Source organism: Actinia tenebrosa, unplaced genomic scaffold (assembly GCF_029948245.1).
Source record: "Actinia tenebrosa isolate PJP-AT-01 unplaced genomic scaffold, QUT_ActTen_1.0 PGA_scaffold12__29_contigs__length_12842862, whole genome shotgun sequence".
NCBI classification, from domain to species: Eukaryota; Metazoa; Cnidaria; class Anthozoa; order Actiniaria; family Actiniidae; genus Actinia; species Actinia tenebrosa.
The window spans coordinates 6261931-6283614 of record NW_028292572.1 but is presented as its reverse complement, the minus strand read 5'-3'; the positions used below and the strand labels follow the sequence as shown (position 1 = coordinate 6283614).

The window sequence follows — 21684 nt, the reverse complement described above, 5'->3', positions numbered from 1 at the left end:
GAACAAGATAACAGAACTAATCATTTTCAGCTGATTTTTGCATAATTAGGAAGAACTTAGTAGGTCTTATTGTTTATCGTTTATGAGTCATTAAGTGCATTGTGTTGGATGCAAAAGTCAGCAAATAGAATAGAATAGAATAGAATACCTTTATTTAAACACGATAAAATTTAAAGCTAAAAGCTTGTGGGGTCGTGCATAAAATAAATTAAATAAATAAAATATAATATAAGTATGAATCTGTAAAAATATAGCTAATTAACTTAGATAACTTTAAATATCTTATATATAATTCTCACACACATTCACATACACAAACTGCGCAAGCTATTAGACCCGCCAGGGGCAGAAAACACAGACAAATGCGGTGAACACCTTGTCAATAGGCATTCACCTCATCTGAACAGCACCCGCCACCCATAGCGAGTCCAACAGCCCGCGCAGTTACATTCACTCCATAATAAAAATAATGTTACATATATACAAAGTCCTTTTTTCTAAAGCGAGACGTCGAGGCAGTAGAGTCAAAATTGAAATTTATAAAATAGTCCTTGGCACTGAGCTGTACTTTGATGTCCTTAAAATTTGAATGTGTTACCTTATCAATATTACAAATTATTAGATTCCATAGAACTGAGCCTCGATACACCAATGAGTCCTTTAAAAATCTGCTTTCAAACCTTGGAATTGCGAGCAAATACTCGAAGTATTTCTTGAGTTTGATGAGTTTGGAAGATTTACACTTGGTTGATTGCTGAACTTTGGTGTTTGCTTTTAAAAGAATTATGGAAGGATGTTATCATGAATTTGCTCAACACATAATATTGTTTCAAAAAACATTTATTTTCATTAGTCTTTTGAATTCATTGACGGTAGCGTAATACTCGTAATACTCCTCGAGAGCCTAACTGGAATAACGTAGCAATTGCGTTTCTCAAAAGTAAATTTTTAGGTCTTGCCTGCTTGGTTGGTTGGTTGAGTTTTGGAATAAAAAATTCAAAATCCCCGCGCTCTATAAATTGGATTGCTAAACAAAAGACTTGCACAAACTTGCATAACAATACCTACCCGTCGTTTTATGGTAATGATTTAATAAACAATAGTCTGCTCGTCATTTTATGGTAACCATTTAATAAACAATAGAGGTGCCCATCACTGGCCCACCATTCCCGAAACAAAGACTTGTTCATACCGGTCAACAATAGTCTTATGACGTCAATTGGTCGTCATGGTAACCCGAAACAATACCTACCCGTCGTTTTATGCTAATATTTGACGAATAAGTAAGGTTCCCCGTCCTTCCCCGTCCTTCCCCGTCCTTCCCCGTCCCCTTCCCCGTCCAAAAAAGGGCTCGTGCTGCCCCTACCCTACTACTTATGTCTCTGCCAAGAACGAACGTGGCCTATTAACCATTATGCTGAACGAAAATTAGCAATCCCTGTTTCAGATAATTTCATCTAATATTGATTTTCCGTAACTTGTTTTCTGTCGTTTGGTTTCTTCATGAAGCGAGCAAGTTATATCTGTCTTTTCTTCTTCAATAGTTTGATTGCATTTCTCAGTTATATTTCTTTTTGGAGATCTCTTCAAAAGCTCATCTTCAAAAAATGACTTGTGTTGTTTCATGGAAGTATCGCTTGCATTCTCAGCAGTTTCTTCTTCACTAGGAAGTTCTCGGCTGTATTTGTAAGAAGATAACACACTCAACTATTATCAGTAATTTATAATAACTTTATTTGCAAACAAATAATAACTAATAGAAAAAAAGTTGCAAAAAGGGTGCTGCCAGTGAAGAACTGAATCCTCATATATAGTAATCATGCAATCGATAACATTGAGGAAAATACTGGGTTGAGTTTACATTACAGTGCATCGATCGAATTTCAACATATGGTGCAAATAATGTTGTTGTTGTTTTTTTTTACTGCTGTTGTTAGATCTTGTTAGGTAGAGGTCCAAAAGGGGGGTCCTAATCCCAATTCCCAAACCCCATTTTGACCAAATCCCATATTCCAAGCTTGTTTTCTTGAAATCTCAATCTCAATCCCATTCCCAATTTTTGGTTGTTTCAGAACCCTCTTTTTATTACTATTATTTTGAAAGGGTACACTTTATGTGGAGCCAGGCTCTGTTGTGACACCCTCACCAACACTATCATATTATTATTATTCATCATTTCATTTTTTTTTTTGCACACCTAGTATCATATATTAATATTATCATTTGTAGCTGTTTTATTTTTGGTGAAAGCTTATAAATAAATAAATAAATAAATGAATGAATGAATGAATGAATGAATGAATGAATGGATGAATGAATGAATGAATGAATGAATGAATAAAATAAATAAATAAATAAATAAATGGAATATTCTTTTCTGCCTAACAATAAAAGTTTTCCATAATCCACGTGTAAGTGCATACATCAAGTACCATAAGACTAAAGCCTCACAATCAAGTCTGAATTTTAAGATATCAAACATAGTATATTAGCCATTCCGAAGTTGAGCAAAAACCGTTTCGTGTTGGGACTGCACTGGGGCCTTTTCAGGGAACGAAATAGCCGCCATCTTGCAAAATTCTCCTAAACAGCCCCATAATGCACTGCAATACCAACTCGACCCAGGTTTCCCTCAAACTCGGAATAGCTTAATGATAATTTGAGTGAACAAAGTCATTTAAGGCCATACCTTGTTTCTATTGATAAAATATCTTTTGGTGTTTTTGTTTCTTGGGAAAATACTTCTGATTCATCTTTCTTGTCTTCAGTTTTATCTTTATTACTTTGGCTATGCTTTAAGAGAAATAAAGCTATCATTATGAAAAAAGCACTATATTTTTAAAATTAACTAATCAATCAATTTAATACACTCTCAATACACACTCAATCGCCAAATCGTTATTGGTTCAAAACACAGAATGTATAGAAGCTGAGACCGAAAGGTATTCTGGGAAACTAAGTAATTACACTGTTGTATTCATTTGAGATACACAGTCGATATGAAACTTGTGTTAAAAGACGTCCTTGCTTTCTGTCAGTGAAACATTTATGAACATTTCACGAGTTGTATCACTAGATACATCTAATTGACGTTACTTCCCATGTACCATTTCGGTCTCAGCTTTTATGTTCTATTTTTGAACCCGACAACGATATCGCAGTTGAGTGACCAGTTGAGTGGTTTATTGGTTTTACACCATGATACGGCTAGTCGTTGGCCAAGTATCTCTGGCAGACCAATTTTCATTTAAATTTTTTTCTTTCATTTTCTTTCATTATTTTCATTTTGCTTTCTTTTTTCCAATATTTCATGCCCTCTTTCTCCTTTTCTTTTTGAAGTTTGCAATATAAGTTAGTCTAACCTCTTGTAAGATTTGATGCGCCGTTTCCAGCAGTTCTTGAGAACTCATAACATAAATAGTGTTTTGCCAACCAGCGGCTCTCTTTGAACTAATGAAAAATAAACTACAGTAGGTCCAAGGTAAGAGCAGTACTATGCATCACAACAATCAATAATGATGATAATGATAATGGTGATGATGATGGTGATGATGATGATGGTGATGATGATGATACGATGATGATGATGATTATGATGAATTAACAATGTATTCACAAAGAGTAAAAATAATTATACATTTTTTTAAAATTATTATTATTATTATTATAATAAATACTTTATTAAAACAAAGACGTGTCACTTTACAATATACAGATATACACAAAAAGCTATACATAACATTTTCTTTTCCTTATATTTCTTATACACGTTACACATATCAACATTTTGAAAAATATATTATCTAAAATCTAATAAATAAATAATAAATAATAAATAACAAATAATAAATTCATCGAGTAAATAAATATTCATAAATATAATTGTCGTATAATCTTACCTTTTGCGTTTCCTTTGAAAGGATTTTGAATGTTTTCCGCTCTAAATGATCAAAAAAATTACATTGCTTAAACAATTTTCTACCCAGACAAGAAAGTGAGCTTTTAAAAAGTGGTGTATTTCTATTTTACAGTAGTGTGTAAAAATAGCGCAGAGCAGGACAATGTTTCACATTTCAAATCACGCCATTCCTATCCAAAATTCCAAAAAAAAATATTCTTTTTACAATACTAATACTATAATATATAACATAATGAATAATATTAATAAATAATATATAATAATACTAATGAAAATGACGCGCATGAAATGAAAATCTAAAATTGGTGAAAGTGGCATTGGCCTTGTACCTCATTTTTCTCTGGGTGTGAAACTGGATTTGGAATTAATTTCTCCTGCAGCAATTAAAGATGAAAAGTATGTTAACAAAGTCAATCAATCTATGTTTTTGTTCGTCCTTATCAATTGTTATACGACGTTGACAGTGCACAGTGAAGGAAACGTTGCTCCATTTGTTCACGGTATAAGGGAATATAAATTTTTTTTACCCTTAAAAATCGTTCTAATATATGTATTATTTGTTAATTAATCCTATATGATTAATATTAAAATTATTTAATAATAATAATAATAAATATTTACATAGCGCCTATTCAAATCTGCTCTAGGGGTAGGCTGCGAGCTTTGCTTGGCGCCTGTGGCTGCCGCTACACAACCCATACCACAGGGGAAAAATAAGTAAATGATACGAAAATAAAATAAATAAACACACACGCACGACGAAACCACGACTAAAGGTCAGACTGTTGTATCGGGTAACAATCCCCTACTCTTACGAAAAATACAACAGGATCTTTTACGTGCACTTTATCGGGGATCAAGTGCAAGCAGACGGGACCTCCGGTTTTACGTCATTATCCGAGAAGACGCTTGCTTGATGGCTGTTGGCTTTTACGAGCTCCTCCACCCTTTGACTTTATCATCTAGTAACTTAACTGTATCTGCGCGGAAATATTTATTCGCATAGTTTTTGGTCATCGAATAAAAGTTTTTACTTTTAAAGTGTTCATACATGAAAATAATAAGGAAATGAGCATTTTCAGCCATACTTGCTTTGGTTCATTGTGCACGGTCAGTATCACGTGATTGTACAATTCAACCTCAAACGCATAACAATAGCTTTGTTCTATGGAGTTTCCAAACCATTCCACTCCATTAACTATGGCAAGGGTGAGTATATAGATGGGGAATTGGTAAGTGGATAAATAGATGCAAGGATGGACAGAGGGGCGGACTGATGAATGGATCGATGAATGAAAGACTGATATTTGAATGGATGGATGGATAGTGTGACGACAGAGAATTTTAGCCGAGTTAATGATTAGCTCAACCGTTCAATATTTAATTCAATTGAGTCAATAAGTCAAATTCAAGCCCAGTTGGTCATAATAGCAGGATAAAAGTTATAGTAACTTTAGGAAGTCTTTTCTTACTACAAAGAATAACGAGTTAATCCGCAGCAATAGATTGTGCATGGCTGAAACAATACGCTAACAAATCGGTTCCGATTATAACGATCTCACGGGAATATTCGGGTTAGTTCGCGTATTGTTTAGCCATGTGCTCATTAGCGCTAAATCTTCATTAACCTACGATCTCTTTAGAAATTAGTTTAGTTTTGTTGGATACGCGGTTGCCACAGACGCTTAAATCTGGGTTGTCCTTAAATATCATTTTAATATTTTAGCTTAGTTTATGACTTGTTTACGATATTTTCTGTTTACCATTTCGGAAATTCTAACCAAGTTATTCCCGTACCAAATTGAGTTAAAGTTTGATTTCTTTTCATAAGATGGTAAACAAAGAGTTAGTCTTTTTAGGAGTATGTACGTTTTTATGTACTTCATTACGAAGTGGTAAGAAAACTAAGATTTCTCACTGCATAGTTACCAACTAGGCTAAGTAAGGGGGGTGCACGACATACTGGTTGTTAAGATAAAACTGAGCTAGACTGGCAGCTGTCCTTCAAGATCCTTGGACTATAAAAGGAGAGTTACCACGCTAGTTTGGTGTGTTAGTCGGGAACCCGAATGCTACAACAACTTGGTACGCTTCCAACAACTTTATAAGGTATGAGTGCACCTCTTCTCTTGTTACCGAGTGTGGAGTGTAACCAAAATAGTGAGTTAATTTAGAAGTGTGATATCCTATATTTAATCGCTTAGTATGTGTGATTGGTATTGGTTACTTAGTGATATTTATTTTCCTAGCGTGTGATATTTACGATTTCAAGTTGTATTAGTTAAAATTATTCAGTCGTGCGATTCAATAAATTGTTTTGTAAAGTTACTCTCCGTTCTCATTCCTTTGCGTTAACTCAACGAACTCGCGCTGTCGCGGCATTTGAAATATAGTGCCGTCACAATAGATTACTTTGTTCATTTATGAACAGCTCCTAAAATCCAACCAACATCCATAAAGGTGAGAGACGGTTCATTAATCACTAGAGCTTCCCTTAACGATTTATTGACTGTAACATTGCGATTACCTTAATATTCTGTTCATCCTTACATACATACATATCAACATACATCAGTAACATAGCAACCACATGTTTACACTGTCCAGTCTTGCCGGCAGAATCCAGGCACGAACACTTTGCCTGTTTTATACCTAGAAATCACACGAAAAAAAAAGCGTTTAGCATCGTTGGGTTTACTGTTTTATTTTACATTATTCGAACTCCTTCATAAGCATAACGTTATTGTTAACAAATCATCAAAATTCGTAGTCAGATTTTCTATTAAATAGCCAAAAATGCTACACCACTGTTCTCCATCGACAGCGGATGTTTTGTTGGTTTTGTTTGTTTGTTTGTTTTTTGTTTGTTTTGTTTGTTTTGTGTGTGTGTGTGTGTTTTTGTTGTTGTTTTTTTAAGGGAAAAGGTCTAATATTGCCTGCCTTGATTTTGGATAAGTTATAGCCATAAAATCCATATCTAGTACACAATCTCGAACCCAGAGCCCACGTTCCTTTTTGTCAGTACCGAGAAACGACAAAACATTTATCGGAGCTGACCAAGAGGAAAGTGGGCTCTTGGTACGAGATTGATGTAATACAAACTTCACCAAAAAAATATTGCTAAAATGAAGCCTACCATGATTTCCAACAACGGCAATTACATCATAATCTTGTCCTTGGGAGCCTGTACCTAGATTAGACAAAACATATGGTATGTTATAACCGTAGGAGTAAGTCATACGAGTAAACCTGCTCTTGCCTAATGTTTGCCCAGAATGCCTTAAAGTGCACCTTACCCCTGATACAATACTTTCAGTATTGATTCTACATAAAGTGAATAGTTCAATGGTGAAATATTTCTTCACTTGAATGTTACGTCTTAAAGTTATAAAGGTTTATACTTCCAATGTTACTGACTGTGACGACAACCCAGCCTTTTGAGTGTATTTGTTTTAATTTTTATTACTAAACACTAGCCATTATGAGACATCAAATTTATTGTGGAAACCTAGAGAATTATCGTGATGGTTTTTAGATACTGTTTGTGGGAACCAGTCCAAATTTGTATATTTAATGAAGCCTGGGGTGACGTCACAGTAACTTGACATATTGGAACTTTATAACTTAAAGACGCAACATGCAAATGAAGAAATATTTCACAATTCAACTATTCACATTATGTAGAATCAATACTGAAAGTATTGTATCAGGGATTAGGAACACTTTAACCAAAAAGTCGATGGAGCTACTTTCGGTGTTTCTCATTTGTGTCTCAAAGTTTTTCGTGCTGCGGATCAAAATTTAAGCTTTATTTTTATGTAGCATACACTTAACATATAGATCTTTACCGAGTGACTAAAACACATTTCATTTATTAAACCTTTCAATTGGTTACAACAACAAAGTGTTCACAGCCCTACCATGTTACCACGTTGGTAATTCTCTTTTGTGTTAATAATAAAGCAAAAATTAAAATTAGCTTGACTACAGCATAACGTATTTGCTGAACAATCCTTAAAATACATCCATGGGCATGTTTTCAGGGGGTGGGGGGCTTATTATAGGAAGTTTTTCCCCGCTATAAACAAGGGAGATTCATTTTCGACTGGGGTTTACATTTGGGAGAGGGCTTTTTTTCGGACGTAAACGATATGTCCCGAGGGTCACTGGGCAAGGGACATCTATGGGAAATCAGGCACCCTTACTGCATTCAAACAAAATGAATGACAAATATGAACTAAAACAAGCAAAGTTTGTTTGATCTCTCTTTTGAGTTTTGGTTTTTCTCTAAGCTCTTTAGATTTCTTTCCTCCACGAAACCCAACAAGCTAGATTCCAATTCAATCTGATGTTTCAGGGTTCAACCTGTAAGCTAGTCGGCATGCAGCAACGCAGATCAGCCAAGAGGTTGTTGCCAGGGATCAAAAAAATGGATGTCTCTTCTTTGAGTAGGTTTGAGGCTGGTCTTACGGATTCTTTGAAAGTGATGACGATATCTGCTCTGTTCGCAGTCTTACAAATCAACTCCACATCTTGACTGTAGATGTCGTAGACGTCCTGATTGCTTAGTAGCTCTTGAAGTATTTAATGTTACTGCTCCTTCCTGGTAAAAAGGAACGAGCAGTAACATTAAGACTTCAAAGCCAATCTTCATCCATCCACCGTTTATTGATCTGTCCATGTTATGCAATCCATAGCCCTTAGAATAACGTCCCTTCTTTCCAAATCTCTATTTAGGCTCGAACACGCAGTCCAACATTTCTGTGCATCGTTGCTAGCAACAGAGTTTTCAAAGGATGTCACATGTTAATGTAGCAACTTTCCTTTGGTCCGCCTCGTTTTTTTCAACTCACTTATCGGTGTCAGGAAATCGGATGAAACACTTTTTCATGTAGTTGATATATTACTTACGAGACAAAAGGGCATTGTAGGTCTTGTTCATTTGAAGAAAGAAAATTTACAATAACTTACAAATTTCTCGCGGGCTGATTGGTTATTTTTTATCATCAATAAGAGGACAGACAGATAAAGCTGACGTAAATGAACGCGCGCTCTTTCTAGTCGCGCTGTTAGTTGTTTTGATCAGTAAAAATGAGAAGTTTTTTTATCGTTTTTGTTATTGTAAAAAACAAATTGACATCAGTTTTTTATGTGTGTGTCCTCGTATTGACGATAAATTTCCCCATCACAATGTCAAAGTAGTATGCGGATCCACACCACTTTGACAATGTGATGACGCAATTTATCGCCAATACGAGGACACACACATAAAAAACTGATGTCAATTTGTTAAATATACAGGTATTTGAGGCAAAATAATTTTAGTATATTTTTACAGATTGCGTGTTCGCACTTACTCTATTTACTGAATTCGTTCTCTTTCTCTTGGATATCATTTTTTATAGTTTGCTATCGTTATGCACATGTATACTTACAAGTGCAGGATATTTGTAGTAATTCTTCAGCATTATCAGGTGTTGTTATGAGATCCTTGATGTGGTGCTGCATTACTTTCCCTTTGTTGTATCGACTTTTACTAAGAGCAAGCCTCTCTATGTCTTCTAGCTCTATCTTGATACAATACGACGCTAAGCCTTGTATCTTTTCTTGAAATAAAAACCATTGCACTTTATTTAACATTCGTAGGTAACAATGTGAAGCGGTTTTCATTCAATAAGCTAAAGAAAATATGAAGATATGAAACAAACAAATAAACAAACACACACAAACGAACAAACAAACAGACGAACAGACGAACAGACGAACAAACAAAAAAACGAACAACGAACAAACGATTAAACGACAAGACGAACAAAGGAAAAGATAGTCATTTCATTTCTTAGTTTCAAACTCAGTTCGAAAAACTATTTGTAAAATTAATGTTAATCATCGCTTGCATATTATGTCTGAGTTGCTCTCTCGATTTCATTACTTTGTTCATTGCAACTGATAGGAATAACAGAAATAACAACAGAAATAACCAAAGCAACAACAACTAGAGCAATTACAATAATAACCAAAAACACAAAAGCAAAAGCGACAAGACAGCAACGACAGCAGCATAAGCAACAAAGCAGCAACAACAACAGCAACAATAGCAGCAACAACAGCAACAACAGCAACAATGGCAACAGCACCAGCAGCAACAGCAGCAACAACGACAACAGCAGCCGCAACAGTAGCAACAAAAGCAACAACAGCAGCAACAACAACAGCAGCAGCAACAACAGCAGCAGCAACAACAGCAGCAGCAACAACAGCAGCAGCAACAACAGCAGCAGCAACAGCGGCAGCGGCAACAACACCACCACCAGCAACAACAGCAACAACAATGGCACCAACAACAACAGCACTAACAATTGCACCAACAACAACAGCAACAGCATTGACAACAAATAAAAAGAATACAGCCATGTGCACAAAGAAATACGCAAGAGTAAAGTTTACGAAAAAGGAGAGAAGTCTGAAGGCAAGATTTTTTTTCGCGACATTCAACATTGCTAACACACTTACACAACCTTACCGTTTTCACCTTGAGATGACACAGCTGTTATACCATCTGAGTTTAATGTCTTCAAATCTGTCTCGTGAAAAGTATCAGCGTTAACATCTTGTTGATCTTCAGCTAATTTTGGTACAGTCGTAACAATGTTCTGTCGATCGGTAGCTTCTGAAGCTACTAGAGGATTTATACTGTCAGGTTTGAATGGAGTACACAAGAAGTCTTCAGTAGGTGACGCAGAATTGTTGTACAATTCTTGGTACCTATGATAAAAAATATGGTTAAATTAAGAACATTGTTCGATAAAATGTCGTACTTAAGTAGCATTGCCATTCGCATTGGCAGGTACTGTATGGATGAGGAAAACCCAGGCATGGCTAACTCACAGATCAAAACTGAAACAACATCCAAGTTGATCAAAGTCCCGGCATTGACCCCTGAAACAACCTCTTGGCTGATCTAAGTCAGGGCATGGCTAACTCACAGATCGTACCCTGAAACAACCTCTGGTTTAAATCAAAATCAGCGCACAGCTAACTCAAAGATCAAACCCTGGAACAACCTCTGGGCTTATCTAAGTCAGGGCACGGCTAACTTACAGATAAAACCCTGAAACAACCTCTGGGCTTATCTAAGTCATGGCACGGCTAACTTACAGATCGAATTGATATTTAGTTAATGTTGGGTTCATACATTGCATGATACCTTCAAAAGTAGAGGCTTATAATAGATCTAAAAACAGTAGACTAGCCTAAAAAGGGGGGGGGGGGGGGAGGGAGACTTTAAAATGTGTTGAATATTACCTGACAACGACAACAACAACAACAATAATTTATTTGGCACTGTATACTAAAGGTACATGCTGTGTTTTTCCGAATAATTAGAAAATATAAAAGATTTCAATTTGTAAAATGGCAAAATACATTGAATACAAAATACCTGAAAGTGTAGGGGCTAGCCCCACTACCCCCCCCCCCCTCCCCCCAACTCTACTTTGAGCCCGTTTCTGTGGTCCTTGGCTTCTGCAGAAGGACAAAACCACCGGGAGCCCCCTCATAACAGATTGATGAACGCCTTATACTCACTTCTCTAGCATTTCCAAGTTTTTGAAACAAATTCCATGACACCGACCCATAGCAAACTCTGTTACAATACAAGGCGGTTGCACTTGTTTACAAGAATCTCTGGCTTTATCCAAGAGGGGTATGTGTGGAGAAGGTCGTGCGCCAGAAGCAGAACTTGTTGATTCCAACTCAAAAACACTTGGTAGAATTAGGTTTCCATGGTAATACACTGTCGAATCAGAAACACATACAGGGACCACTGACTGCTTTGTCCTGGTGGAAGTGACCTTTAAAACCTGAAGTTATAAAGTAACCTTTAGTATATGGCAACGACTTGCCTTAGAGCCGTTATTTATTTAGCTTATTTTTTTTCTGATGGCAGTGACCTTTTTAAAAAACATGAAGCTATAAAGTAACGACTCTACTTACGATTTTTGGATTATTTAATACTGATTTTGCCTGGTGAGAAAGATAAGAGAGAAAAATCATTGGCTTGAGCCACAGTCAAAAGTTCATAATCTTAGTTATAGAATAACAGTTTAAATGGATGTTCAATAATGAAAGCACTTGCCTTGAATGTCTTTAAACCAGCAGACTGAGCCATCTTGGTGTGTTTCTCCGTTGTACAGACATATAATGATGACTGAAATGAAACAGGAGATGAGGCATGTTTCAAATCGTATGGTGGCAAAAAAACATTTTTTTCCAATTTGTATCCATCATATAGTTTTTCCTTTATTATGATACAATGTTTAAATAAAAACCCTGCCAAGGCTCTCCAGTTAGTTCATGATCTTCTTGACCTATTATTTCAAAACTCAAAGCATTACACTGCAGTTTTGACTACGAAATCAGACATTTCAACGGCTTGTTGTGAAATCAGTTTTTTACTGCCGCCTGTCAAGAACATAAAAAGTACTGACTGATTATTTTTGATCGACAGCAGCAAAAAACTAAATTTCAGCGTGCAGCTCGCAACAACCGAGTTTGCAGAATATGGAAAACCGCAGTAAAATGTTTAATAAAAAACCTGGCAATTAGTGTAAGCTAAAGCAGCCAGATGGCTGCTCTTCTGTTTCAATTTTTACCTAAATGTGAACTTGTCCAGAAAATTGTCAAGCCCCATCAGGGAGGGAATTCGAAAAAGAAGCTCCCCTACCCATATGTACAGTAATTTCGAATTTTTATTCACGCAAACCTAATTTAATTTTTTCTCCGACCCCCCACCCTCATGGAATTTCCGATCTCCTCCATGGCGGAGTATGGATATTTTCTGGAACCACACAAAACAAAATAAAAAATATCTTTATTTAAGTGTGTAGTCGTTCTAGCGCTTTCACACTAATTGGGGACACTTTTTGCTCACACACACTACCACTACATTCAATATTCTATGCACACAATGCTCAACTCACATGTTGGTTTTTACGGAGGGAGGAAACCGGAGAACCCGGAGAAAACCCTCATAGCATATAGGAGAGAACAACACATCAAACAAACTCAATTCACATGTGGCGACTGCAGGGCTTGAACCAGCGACCCGACCCATTGGACTCACAGTGGTGAAAGACAATGTATTAGCCGCGAACGCCACCCATGCTACCCAAAGAAAATACATCTAGAAAATTATTTTGCATTTGATAAAAATATCATATAGGTGTTTACCTTGTGAGTGATGTCAATAGTGTGAAGTCTCTGTATCCATGCTACCTGCCCTGGTTGTGGTGGTATAATAAATGGGTATTTCAGGAGTGAATAGTCTACTAATGCAAAGTATAAGGGTGTGTGTACCTAAAAAAGAAACAATAACAACTTTCGTGTCAATCAGAACACATGGTAACAGTAAATTTGATAAATGTACTTTTAGGAATACAATTTAATAAGAAAACTAGTTGTAAAAGACAATGTTTTGCTGTCATCTCGACAACATCACAAGGTCTAATGAAAACTTCCTTTAGCTATATTTACATATAGTACAGTTTACAGTTTTCATTAGACCTGATGATGTTGTCGAGATGACAGCAAAAAGTTGTCTTTTACAACTAGTTTTCTTATTAACAGTAAATTGATGGGAAAACAGTTATACCTTTAAAATGCTTTTACTGTATGTTCTCATGATAGTTGAAGGCAATTTGATGCTGTGAGCCATGTTACGTGTGCAATCTGCTGCACACAATATTGCTGAAGTAGAAATCAATCCTAATTCAGCAATTCTGCCTGCAATATTTTGCACAATATTGCACCATATGTTGCGCCTTTAGAGTTTTCTTTAATGTGCAGTCCCAAAAATTATCCATATCCCCCTCACGGAGGAATTTTTTTAAGACACCCCCTACCCCCCAGAAATCCCAATTTTCTTCCATACAAACTCTGTAATTTTTGTTCTTTCTCTGATCCCCCTACTCTTCGGAAATTCCAAATTCCTCTGTGGGGTGGGTATGGATGATTTCTGGAACTACACATTAATTTTTTTACACTACCTTCAATGCAAGTTGTCTCAACCTTTCTTTGGCATGATTAAGGCATGAACAGCATTCAACATACTTAGATGTTTCTTTGCCAATACCAGCATCTTCACCTAGTCCAGCTAAATGCCAGTCAAGATCATTATATATAATCAACATAAACTTGTTCTTATAACAAATATATTATACTAAATCTTTATTCATTTGTTTGAATTACAAGGGATAAGACACCATTTGTTTGCTCTATTGCTACTAATGAAATCTTCAACCTTTAAATTATTTTTATCAATACCCTGGAATATTACGATTATTATACTCTGTGCTGATTAAAATTGGAGCATGCCTTACATATCAAATTGGAATTGGGAGAATAAACCCCGGGGGGGGGGGGGGGGTACTCCGCCAGGATTTGGGTAGGGGTGTTCCACTGGGATTCTGAAAGGGGTCATGGCTGCCATCACGTGATGGTGCAAAGCCTCTATAGCAAAGTATGGATGGCATAACACTTGCCTCACCAGTACGACCCTGGTTGGAATTTTGAACCTAGTGTCATGTGGTTGAGTTGCTTGTTGGTGCAAGTAACATGTACCTTGGCTGCAAGAATGCTGGAAGTTACCCAGGAAGATTACTCTGCCAGTTGTATTAACAGAGTACGACCCTGGTTGGAATTTTGAACCTAGTGTCATGTGGTAGAGTTGCTTGTTGGTGCAAGTAACATGTACCTTGGCTGCAAGAATGCTGGAAGTTACCCAGGAAGATTACTCTGCCAGTTGTATTAACAGAGCTCCATGTGTTAATGAGGGTGGAAAGATTTTCTAAATTGGATGGATCATCATCAGCTTTCTCAGGACTTAGAACTTCCATCTGAATCATCAAGGCTGGGATTTCAAACTGAAAAGTTAAATCATTCAGCACACAGTAAGACAGTGTAATTTGAATATTAATTTATTGCAAGCATAGATCATTATAATAGACCTCGTCGGCTCTGACGTAATGTTTTCCCATTTCAGATCACACCTCATTCCCTAGAGTATCATTTCTTTGTTTAAGGTTTGTGCTCGGTTGCACATGAGAAGACATAGGAATATGAATACAACTCAAACAAAGAATTTTATTCTCAAATGTCTGAAACTAGTACCATTAAGTGGGCCTAGGGGACACGAGTGAAAAACGCCTGTGCATGCTCTAATTCCTTATGCAAATTAGTCAAAACATATGTAAATTTGACTTTCAAACATGCCTGATAAATTGGACTTCACAAAATGCCAAAACTTAGTGTCCATGCTTGAAACTTAAGGCTAAATCTTTCATATTGTGTTATTTAATACAGTATCTTGGTCTGACAAAAGTATACTCGCAAAATGTTTTGTATACTCGGAGAAAACAAACATTTATTTTCTCACTCAAACTCTTCAAAATTCTTAGAAAACGTGCTGAAATGTAATAGCATGCACAAACGTAAATTCTCTAGTGTCGGCCTAGGGTTCGGTGTGCTAAACATGAGATACTGGTCATGCATCCCTAGCATCGTACATGGAAATTACCATGGCAAATGAATAAATTCATTCCAAATGGATACTCATTGGAACCATCGTGTGATTTATTTTATAACAAATTTTTCATAAAAGTCACTAAAATTTTTTTTTGCTTTTTCCCAAATTTCTTGAAAATAAAACTAAAATGTGGAGTTTGAAGTTATTAAATGACAAACAACTTTGGTGTAATTGCGCTATGGTTATTAAGCACTGACAATAAACACTGACTCCAGACATATTTTAGGTGTTCATGGTTTTCTTGGTTTAACTCTGTAATAATAGACCGTTTTCAAGTTCTAAATTACAACTAGATGAAAGTCCATATGAGATATCAAAACATTGGTATTGTTTGAGTTGCACAATTGCTTTTTTTTGCATTAAAGTTGATTTTTGTAATAAAGTCGAACTTGTAAGTTAGTTGTTCGTCAAGGAATAAGCTGTACCATATTTCCGGAAAGGGGAGAGAGTTTATTAGGGGCTGGGCTATAAATGTTCCTGATCTTTGGAAATTCATAATGATATCATTTTCATCCATTATAACTGTGTTCCTTGATTACAGACTCATTTACTGTACACAGGGTTAGCCTCGTATCAGTGTCTAAATATTCACAAACAACAATAGGTAAATTAAAGAATGCACAACTTCAATTGCAATACATACACTGAAACTCCACGGACCTTGACTGGAACACGTGAATATTCTGCACAAAATTGAGGCTAATCCTGTGCAAATGAGTCTGTAATCAAGAAATACAGCTGTTATTTGGAACTTCACACTGGTCTATTAGACAAACCTTGAATGGACTTTCACAAGACAACCCTATCTGTAATCTAGACACCTCAAAGCCCTCAGATTCACAAGGAGCATCTGGCAATAAAAGTAAAAGAAAATTTTGCTAAGGATATTGGATAAGACTTGTTCTAAAACAGATCAATACTGACAATATTGATGAAAATGACTTTTTTTACCTATTTTCTCTTCTTCAAACCACTGACAAAGCTTTCTTTCCTTCTCCAAGGGATTAAACTTGGACATTATCCTCTCACCAAGGAACACTTGTGCTATGTTCCATTCTCTTGCCCAGTTACACTGAAGATGGCCATGGCTTGGATTGACCAAGAGCTCAATACAAAGGAGCTGGCAGTCTGGTACCTTCAGAGTATAGAAATATATATAGAGATTGTCACATGTTAAGAGCGTGATATGGTTTTTATTCTCGAGTTAATTGCATTTCATATTGCGAACGAGCGAGTCTGCCAGCAAGTGAGTGATATCATATGGAAAAAAGTGAATAAAAAAGATATCAAGCTCTTAGCATGTGATAGTTTGTTTATTACACATTTGAGTCGATAAAGGACAAAGTTTCCAGTTCACCGTGAAGTGGTATCGTATCACTTCACTGATATGGTCTTTATTCACGGCTTTACACAAAACCGCAGTAAATAAATCCTGCAATACTGTGACTAGTTTACCTTGGTTTTGATGAGGTCGATATAAGATGCTCTTGTGTGCCTGAACTCATTTTCATCATCAAGAACAACACTTTGACCCTAAAACCACACATCAAAACAAGCTGTAAATAATGCTCAAAATTATGATAAATTTTGATATATTAGGATGGAAAAAAATCTTCACATTTCAAAACTTATGGATAACCTGAAACATCCTCTAGGTTATGTAAATGATGATGTCTTAAAATGTTCAAAGCTAATATAAAGTGAAACAACTCGATCACTGCGCTTGAGATTCCATTTTAGTTTTGAACATTTTACAGTCAAAACAGCTCTTGAAAGCTTACAGTATACCCTCCTACTGTAGGTTCCATTTATGCTTTCATTTTTCAAATATATATATGTTATTTACCAGCCAGGGTGTCCAGATAGGGAAAAACTGTGCCTGAGGTCTTGAATATACAGACCGAGGGCGTTAGGCCAAGGTCCGTTTTCAAGACCGAGGGCACACGGTTTTTCCCTATCCGGACCGACTATAGGACGGTAAATAACTTATTTATTTTTTCATGTATTTTTTTTACTTGTTTTTGCAATTGTTTTGTTTCGTTGTTTAGTGGCAAAGGATACCGGTCCACAAGCGTGGGCAGATACTGACAAAATACCGCCTGCTCAAAAAGCCAATCAGAACGCATGATTTTTTAGGATACCAGACCGGAAAAAGTGATGAAATTTATTATTCTTTCTGATAATACCAAGAATAGGGATTTGATTATAATAACTGATTCAAAACTCAGCTATTTCTGACTAGATTATGGTGTTCCTATATCGAATAATAATCCAATCAGTAGAGAATTCCAGTTTTGAATTGGTTATTATTTTGAATCTTCTGTCTTCGTATCCATATCAAACATTGACAGTCGTATTTCTCTGTGTCTGTTGTCTGCGAGGCAGACCCATGAGTTAGCATCATCCCCGTATCCTTCCTCGATTTTCCAAGGTTTTTCTTTTTTTACTTGTCTTTTTTTTCTTTTTTATTCTTCTTCAAAAATGTTCACGTCGAATTCGTTATGAAACGACGGCCTTTTTGTTTGCCGCTTTTCATCACAATGCAAATATGGAATTGATCATACCATATATGGAGTGAGCTTTCTCTACTCCAACTTCGACACTAACATACAGTATAGAGTAAAGCTTGATATGCTCGGAAAGAAAACTAAATTTCTATACTTGAATAATGAAACCATTAATGGAATCTAGGGGGTAAGCTGTAACAAATCTTCTATGACAAATACGTAGCAGTATACAGTTAATGGGAATCTATTACAGATTTTAATTTGTTAAATAAATTATCTAAATATTCATACCTTCTTTAAAATGGTCACAATTTTAAGTATCAGGCTTCTCAAGGTAATGTCAGGTTTAGAATCAAATATGGCACTTGGGCACACACGTAGGTGAGTGGTTTGAAAATGCTTCAAATAAAACAGGGTTTTACCCTACAATATAAAAACACTAGTTAGTAGGCTGCATTAGCTTGATTATAAAATAACTATATCTAGCCTTGTAATAGCATTTTAATATCATTAATTATTTATAAAAGATTTGAGATATAACAGGAGCAATAAAAGGCTGGATAAAGTATTTGAGATATAAAGTGTGCTTTGATAAGCTGGTTATTACCTTGTTCACTAGAGGATAGAGAGATCATGTGCAAAGCATTAGGGAAACTACTGGCCCTAAGCATTTTTGGAGCTTGAAACCACGAAATAAACATGGTAGTAAAGTGAAATTGTTTTTATTCTGACTTCTTTTCCATATTTCTGCTTCTTGTAGGCACGTATATTATTTTGGTACCATTATATTTTAGTTAAAAGAAAGCAGATACGCAAAATTTGGGATACAGTGGCAAAACAGCTAAATGCACTGTGATTGGCAGAAATAAAATTCACCGCTGAGCTTGACACCCTTTGTCAATATCGGAAGAAGAAGGAGGGATGCCTAGAGGGGTGTTGGGGTGCTCAGTGGTGAAACTATAAGTGGTTCACAAAATTCAATATTTTATCCTTAGAAATCTCCAAATCTTTAAGGAAATCTTGGGCAATTTGATATGATTCACATGGGTTCACAAGTCCCCACTGAACATCCCTACTTGAGCACCTTGTGCATTTCAAGAGTGCAAGGGGTTTGGGTGCATGAGGAGATAAAATTAATGAGTGTTAAAATAATCCCTAACCTACTAGGTTAATATGATATGTATTTCATATAAAACAATTTTTTTATGAATATGTTTCTTTGGGCCAAAGGTTTATATACGAAAAGAATTACTAGAATTTTTTTGAGTAAGATATCTTACTCAAAAAACTTCTAGTCATTCTTTTGGTATATCATAACTTTTTCGCATCAGTGAGTGCGAAAGGAGATATAGAGGATATTACATAGGCGCAAGGATACAAAATTTATCTTCGAGTGTTGAAAAGGTCTCTCAGCGAATGAGTGAGAGATTTTCAACATGAGAAGATAAATTTCATTTCTCCAAGCACCCATGTAATATTCTGTTTATCATATAATTATCCATAAAATCAACTTAACAAGCTTTTTATTATTATAAAAAAAATTTATGCATATAAACTAATAGCTTAAATACACATGGTAACGATATTTTCACATGTGAAAATAACATGTTAAAAATATCAGTTTTTCGAAAAAGAGAAATATAGGTATTTTATGGATAATTATATGATAAATTGATGTTAGCCCTATCATTTATATCTCGTAGGATTGAATTAGAATTTAGTAGTTAATCTTTGCGAAGGGAGAAAAAACCGGAGTACCTGGAGAAAAACACTCGAAGCACAGGAGAGAACCAACAAACAACTCAACTCACATACAACACTGAGCTTGGCGAGGCTCAAACCGGAGTTGCCTTGGTGAGAGGCAAGCGCGCTCACTCCTGCGCCACCCGTGCTTCCCATGCTGGCCCTCAAGGAATGAGGGCCACAGGTTTGTTAGCCACTGGCTATTAAGTGCTACCCTCGTGAAAAAAGGACTTTTTTTATTAAAATCCTAACTGCCTGAATACCCCCAACCCAATGCAATAAAACCTTATACAGCAGATATAATGCACATGTTTTAATTTATTGTGTGCAGGGGCAGATTGAGGGGGTGTCTTTAGGTGTACCCCAACCCAAAAGCTCTTTGTTATTTGGGGGGAGGGGGGTACATAATATATAAGTCTTGATCTTATTTATTATTTCTGTTTCTTCAATCTTCAGTTTGACTCAAGATTGAGTCACATGAGATTAAATCAAAAAATAAATCTAAGATGAAATTAAATAGGTCAGATCGGGATTGTTGATGACGCCACTATATCATTGCTGTTTTCATTTCGGGCACCCCCCTTTTCTGGATCCCCTCCTGGTGTACACTGTAGTTTGGATTCTAAAATAAACTAAATTGCCCTATTTCACTATGACATCACATCAAAACAATCTATTGTTTACCGCCATTGGCATTGCTATTCCAGACAAAAATTGTGACGTGCACTTTGCAATAGACTGCCGCCAATCAAACATGTTGACGTCAATTACACGCGTTTGGATCGGCCCAGATAGGCCTGGTGAGTGTGGCTCATAATACTTGTAAACAATCGACAAGTTTTGGTGCCTTTTGAATCACACACGCAAAGGATCATGGTCGTTGGATGAGGTCAAATCAACGCAAATTCACTGAAAATTGTTCTAAAACCCGTATCAATCCACGAAGAGAAGTAGAATAGCCAGCAAACGCTCAGAATATTTTTTAGTACATATTAACACATATTATAGGGTTATTCGTTCTTTATATTATACGTTGTAAAGCCGATTAAATTTTAATAAATGGGTTTTCTGTGTCGCAGATAATTTTTGATAAACAGCCGAGATTTTTAAATTAACATATTTCATTTAAAAATCATTTAAAAAAACACTCAAAATTTCTACAAAGTCAAAAATACAGGAATTCGCTTTTCTAACGCTGCTACGTTTGAATCAGAGCCTAATTTGACGAATAAAAGCACCGAATCGTCGAATTTTTTAAGAAAATGCTTTGAGAAAATAATATTTTCTATCGCGAGCTAAATGTCCTTCTCAAAACTCGTGCTAAAATCATACTTACCGCATAAGGAGGTCCATATAGGAAAACGAACTCTACTCCCATAAGTTTTATCTACATATTTGGCTGTAGTTTTAGTTAATCTTGTAAGAAAAAGGGAGGTTAAATAAGACAATAAAACAAGCTAAGACAAGTTGTTTAGTCAGTCAGCCATCTTGGATAGGTACCACAGGGAACCCACTCTAGGCAAGTTCTATTTTCATGGTGCAAATGGCGACGTCACAAATGGCCACATTCTCACATTTCAGGGCCGTAGCCACCGGTACGGTTGGTCCGTTTTCAACCGAACCAACTTTCAGGGGGGGATTTTTAAAAATTAAAAAAAGAAAAGAAAAAAGAGAAAAATCATTGAAAAAAAGATTTTAAAAAATGATTAGAAGAAAAATGAATAAACACTTCTCACGTGATCCGATGTCATTAATTCGCAACATTCAAATGAATACATCCTAAAGAACGAGTCAAGAAAAAGTACTTTTGCAACATTCAAAATCTGAGTACTTTAGGATGGGTTTAAAAAGATATTAAGTGTAGGAGGCTTTCACTAAACTTTTCCTTGCTCCTCTCCACCTACCCCCCTAGCCCTCCCCCTCCCTTGAAA

The 21684-nt window shown here is 36.0% G+C and overlaps 1 protein-coding gene across 1 annotated transcript; it reads right to left on the bottom strand.

Moving 5' to 3' along the window:
* Nucleotides 1-1249: 1249 nt before the first annotated feature.
* On the bottom strand, nt 1250-21244 carry LOC116299032 (uncharacterized). The gene is made up of 20 exons (XM_089028132.1): nt 21090-21244; nt 18302-18433; nt 16959-17036; nt 16455-16638; nt 16280-16353; nt 14673-14841; nt 13966-14072; nt 13151-13276; nt 12057-12128; nt 11915-11944; nt 11507-11781; nt 10443-10684; nt 9355-9525; nt 7056-7109; nt 6447-6571; nt 4249-4293; nt 3900-3940; nt 3363-3450; nt 2690-2793; nt 1250-1678 (listed from the first exon to the last, which is right to left on the bottom strand). The coding sequence occupies exons 1-20, from the start codon at nt 21129-21131 to the stop codon at nt 1444-1446; spliced, it is 2394 nt and encodes a 797-aa protein (XP_088884258.1). The 5' UTR covers nt 21132-21244; the 3' UTR covers nt 1250-1443.
* Nucleotides 21245-21684: the final 440 nt, after the last annotated feature.

Bases quoted from the DNA above. Each gene is read 5' to 3' on its own strand.
- LOC116299032 (XM_089028132.1), bottom strand. From the start codon at position 21,131: ATGGGAGTAGAGTTCGTTTTCCTATATGGACCTCCTTATGCG. The intron at 13,277-13,965 runs GTAGTGTAAAAA...TTTCTTTTTTAG, and splicing joins TGAGACAACTTGCATTGAAG to GTACACACACCCTTATACTT. The intron at 9,526-10,442 runs GTAAGGTTGTGT...TTTTATTTCAAG, and splicing joins GTCATCTCAAGGTGAAAACG to AAAAGATACAAGGCTTAGCG.